This window comes from Plasmopara halstedii (assembly GCF_900000015.1).
Source record: "Plasmopara halstedii genome assembly, contig: Scaffold_287, whole genome shotgun sequence".
Classification (NCBI taxonomy): domain Eukaryota; phylum Oomycota; class Peronosporomycetes; order Peronosporales; family Peronosporaceae; genus Plasmopara; species Plasmopara halstedii.
Window position 1 is genome coordinate 313403 of NW_020187208.1, and position 4651 is coordinate 318053.

At 43.3% G+C, this 4651-nt stretch overlaps 3 protein-coding genes across 3 annotated transcripts; all 3 read right to left on the reverse strand.

Annotated features, from left to right (window-relative positions):
• Positions 1-28: 28 nt before the first annotated feature.
• PHALS_15068 (uncharacterized protein) lies at positions 29-583 on the reverse strand. The gene has a single exon (XM_024722675.2). The coding sequence runs from the start codon at positions 483-485 to the stop codon at positions 186-188; it is 300 nt and encodes a 99-aa protein (XP_024573728.1). The 5' UTR covers positions 486-583; the 3' UTR covers positions 29-185.
• Positions 584-589: 6 nt separating this feature from the next.
• Positions 590-2791, reverse strand: PHALS_04956 (uncharacterized protein; the record flags this gene model as incomplete). The annotated part of the gene is made up of 10 exons (XM_024722676.1): positions 590-650; positions 720-936; positions 1002-1175; positions 1243-1545; positions 1600-1661; positions 1737-1783; positions 1845-2015; positions 2073-2211; positions 2273-2594; positions 2656-2791. 10 exons carry the CDS (start codon positions 2789-2791, stop codon positions 590-592), a joined length of 1632 nt encoding a protein of 543 aa, XP_024573729.1.
• Positions 2792-3113: 322 nt separating this feature from the next.
• On the reverse strand, positions 3114-4274 carry PHALS_15066 (uncharacterized protein). The gene has a single exon (XM_036407336.1). The coding sequence runs from the start codon at positions 3926-3928 to the stop codon at positions 3707-3709; it is 222 nt and encodes a 73-aa protein (XP_036263046.1). The 5' UTR covers positions 3929-4274; the 3' UTR covers positions 3114-3706.
• Between the last annotated feature and the right edge of the window lie 377 nt (positions 4275-4651).

A 4651-nucleotide genomic window follows, 5' to 3' on the forward strand; every position in this document is an offset into this window, starting at 1 on the left:
TATCCCAAGAATGTGGCAACACCAGCAACGCGGGCTGCAGTAGAGAAATTTGATGCTACAACTTGCGGGCCTATTCTCCAGCCTGGAGTTCTTGAAGGTCCTCCAACACCAGACATCATGGCTCCTTGCAACGGAACGATGTATCATCAATGTGGCAATGCTCAAGCTATGTGCTACAATGCTCGCTACATGGCGATAGCTTGCACTGCAAACCCGTATCCGATTGAAATGCGACGACGGCAAATTGCTCGTGGGATCGGTGATCCTTGTGATCCAGAAGTCGAAGCGTGGCTGGGATGCAAGAAATAGGATAAAATCTTTAATTTACTGTTATGTCTAAAACCTGAGGTTACCGAGTTGGCATCGTTATTAATGTCGATCTTAGCATCCTCACTTGACGTTTCCTGCCTCATTGCCGTACTTCTAGCTGTAGTGTAAACTGTGTAGAGGTATGAGTGTAAGACTGTTGTTTGCAATACGAGCATTTTGCCCAAGATTAATTCTGAGAAAAGTTTAATTTTCAGCGTAATAAACTCGCGTAGAGCGATAAGATAATTTCTTGTCAATCAAGCAGTTTTTTCGATATTTCTTAAAATTTGTGTAAGGCGGTAGACTCAGATGACAACATACTGAGATTGTTTGCTGGCGAACTAAGTTTGATTTCATCAGTGTTGAAAGTGCTTTATCGACAGACAACTTCAAATTATACCAACACATACCGATGTATCTCGTCGCTTTTGTAGCATTGCACCAATGTGTACATGTAGACTGCTACACTCTCCATTTCTATGTATCTTGTGTCATGATGTTTGGCTGTGTTATCGACAGAGGTTGACTTTGATGTAGAAACTTCGCTCAATATTTTTTTCGTGCGTGACGACATAACCCAAGCCTGGTGTATTGTCTTGCTATTTTCGCTTGTGGAATTACTGAAATCTAGCACCATTGTTTGGTTTGGTGAAGCTGAACATAAGGGTATTGAGCATTGCATGTCATCTTACTCATTTTCATTGTTGATCGTTGTTGGCGTCGCTCTCGCAATTTCCCTTGACAGTTTTGGTAAGCCGCAATCGCCATAATGCGATCTTTTGCATCAATGGGAACAATCGCGTCGATGATCGAGTCATTATCGTCTGTTTTTGAGCTGCTATGTGAAGGGCTTGAATCTATATGAGCTGAAATCGCATGAAGGAAAAAAAGCTTAACGGTACAATCACTATGAGTATGATGCGAGTGATGTACCGTTGGTGCTAGCGACATCCCCAAAATCATTATGGTTAGAGTCAAACGTGGGTGGACTCCGGCCAGGATATGGATGACCGCTTGAAAATCTCTGAGCCAGCAGCAAATTTTTCTGCCATCCCTGTGGTGGCCGACCAAGTATAAGGCTACCCTGCGACGATGTCGAAGGTGATGGGGGCGAATACGGAGGCGATGGAGTTAAGTTCGTCTGGTTTTCAAGGCAATCATTTGCCAATGATGTCGATGGGACTTGCAATGTACTTACTGCACGATTAAGTTTGCATGATAGTTGGGGTTGTACAACTGTTTGAGGACCAGGTGGTAAATTCAAGCGTCAAGTCAGAAAAAATTACAAACCTTCTGTCCGACTCATTTTAAATGGCAAAGGTGAATCTTCAACTGGACTTACAGGCGGTGTGCTATGAAACGTTTTGGAAGAGAGAATATGAGACAGGTAGTGTTTATACGCACTCAGGAGAACACAAAAATCATACGCGTCTTGAAGGGGATTAAACGAGATATGGTTGGCGGAATCAATGGCCTGTAATAAAGACATGGTTCGAATCTCATGGTAGTGATAGTTACAAAGTCAATCAAGGTACCGTAGTGTGACCACAGTCACGAAGCAATTTCGAGGTTTTCAATCTCCGATGGTGAAAGTCTCGCCGACCAGGCTCGCGCGAACTGGTCGAAAATGCTCGGTGGTCTTTATTTTCGCTGTCTGACCTATTGTTTAAGCCTGCTTCCGGTAACAAGTAGCGACAATCCTGTTGCTGTATGCCGACAATCAAGCACTCATGCTAAGGCAGCATAACAGATTATTGACCAACCTGGAGCTCTGTCTGATCGATCTCTTTGTAGTCAATGAGCTGTGAATTTGAACTCGTAAGGGCATCATGTGGAGCTTGATCGGAAAAAATTTGCTTAGTCCGTTGGTCTCTGCTCTTGTGCAAAATCTCTTCGCCATCACTAGAAGAAAGGAGTACAATTAACGACAATATTCGTCAAAATAGACCCAGTATAACCGTACTTAAAAAAGCGCAAGTCGACGCCTGACGCGATCGAGGATGGTGGTCGCCTATCCTCATTCAAAACGCCATTTACAGGACGGGCTGCAACTGGTGGATGGCTGAACTTTCTCGCCTTTTTGACCGGAGTAAAGATGCATCTGGATTCGTTTTTCCTGCCGAAGGTATCTTGCTCTTGTTCACGACCTTTTTCTCTAATCATACTCAATTGTGCTTCACAAATCATGGGTCCGTTCGTCCGTGTGGGATTTTCTGAGTCGTGCTTAGCTACAACTTCGGTGGCACACATGGCACCTTTCCGTTCCATCTTTAACACGCAGATATCTATAAGCACGCGCTGTTAATGCATTGAAAAAGCATTTTTTTAACACGGCTAAGCCAGGACCTTGCGACTCATCTTCGTCTCCAAGAGGTACTATATACCAGGGTGTTGCCGCGTCCCGCGCATTCGCTTGCTGATAACTTCGTATAGGACTTGTCGAGTTAATGCGCTGGCGTTGAACTTGAGACGGAAAGTGCATCTGGCGCCGGCGACCTCGTTTCGAGTACAAGGCGCGATGTCTTCCACTCGTCATCCAGTTCATACTTAGCTGACTTGTCTTGATGCTTTGGAAGGAAAAGTGTGGAATGCTCAGGAGTGCGGACTCGCGGCTTGTCACATTTCAGCATTGAAGCCCATAAAGCCCATCAACTGTTATCTTTCCTTGTGTGGACCACAAGTCAGTTTTAAGAGTTTTATTTCATAAAATGTCTTTTATCATCTCAAAAATGTGAGTCAATGGTCAGCATATCGTTAAGTAATGCTATTGGCCTATAATTCTATATTTCTCTTAACCCCATCCATGAAGATCGCCATTTTCCAGTATTGCGAGATATGCGACGAACAGTGATAGAGAAGCTGCTAATGTCTCTTTTCTAGTAAGTTGTACGTCGTCCCCATCACAGCTTAGGCGATGGTGACGAAAACGCAAGATTTGTAAAGATCATTCGAAAAGCGCGTCGCTAAATGCTGGTGACGCACTGAAGCAAGTGGGGTTATCAAAGTGTAAGTTGACCAAGGACTTAAGAAGTAATTTTTTGTCAAGTACATGCCAAAATTGTCTTTTTTGTCTTAATTTTGTCAAGGTCGGTGAATGTCTACCAAATATTCGCCGCAAAACACGAGTTAGTCAGAGTCTCAGCCAACATTTAGAAGTACAACGTGAATTTGTAGAAGCTTTGAAAGCGCTATCATGCATTGAGAAATAGTACATATCCACTCTTCGCACCGATGTGGACGAAATGTGAGCGCAAGGATATAACCTACTGGCTTCCGAACGCTTGCGATAAGATATCTTAAGCAACTATTACAATTCTTACCGATCGGCAATGGCGTAACATCACAAAGTCTGCAATGCCATCTAAAAAGTCGTGACGGATGCAAAACAGGTAAGATCTCATCTAAGCGAAGGTGAGATCCTAATTGTGTAATGTGATTGGGCTTTACAATGCTTTTCAAATTCCAAAAGATTATACATCTTTGATTTATCCGATCGTCTCGACTTTCGATCATTGTCTGTAATCAATAAAACCCAACAGCCGTGGCCATCCTGCTCTCTTACACTCGGAGTAGTCGTTGAGGATGAAAGCCAACGTGACAGGCTTTTGTACCCAACCATATTATCTAAAACTACTCCATTTGCTTAAGTCACCTCTGCTCGCAATGCGAAACCGTCATCGACGTGCGCTCCTGACTTAGAATTCGTGGGCTCCGCGACTTCGGTCAGCATCATCTACGTCTCAGAAAACGATATTGACGCCTGGAATTAAATGAAATTTCATGGTTCCTGCTAAACGTCATCATATATTGTAAGTCCTACAAACACGACAAATGGCATAAGTTGGTAGCGTGGCTTACCGTACATTCCTGGTTCATTCGTCCACTTTATTTAGTAAACAGTTATGATTGAATAAATGGGGTGGGGGCAGCTCACCGATGAACGACCCTCCACTCTACAATGTGTTGTTTTATTCTTTATAATTTTGGCTCATATCTTAAAGGTGAAAGACTTAAGAAATAATTATATGTGCATCCGTCTTGCATCAGAGCCTATATGGTTATTACTGAGGATGGGAATGCTTATGCTGCTTATACTCCCCCTTGTGGTAGGATTGTTAGATCCTCCATCGACGATCTACGGTCTCAGCCTTTTGTTTAATACATAGCTGCCTGTTACACATGTAATTAATTATCCCGGTTGTATTTCACGATTTGCGAATAAACGATTGTGAGTATTAACCTTGTAAACGTGCGAGCGGTGCTTCCGTAAATGCGCGTAAACAAGCTGTCTTCCAATTGAGACAGGTGTGGTTTTGGCGCCGACCTGCTTGAACGTTTTTAC

Coding starts and splice junctions, on each gene's coding strand:
- PHALS_15068 (XM_024722675.2), bottom strand. CDS start 485: ATGCTCGTATTGCAAACAACAGTCTTACACTCATACCTCTACACAGTT.
- PHALS_15066 (XM_036407336.1), bottom strand. CDS start 3,928: ATGGTTGGGTACAAAAGCCTGTCACGTTGGCTTTCATCCTCAACGACT.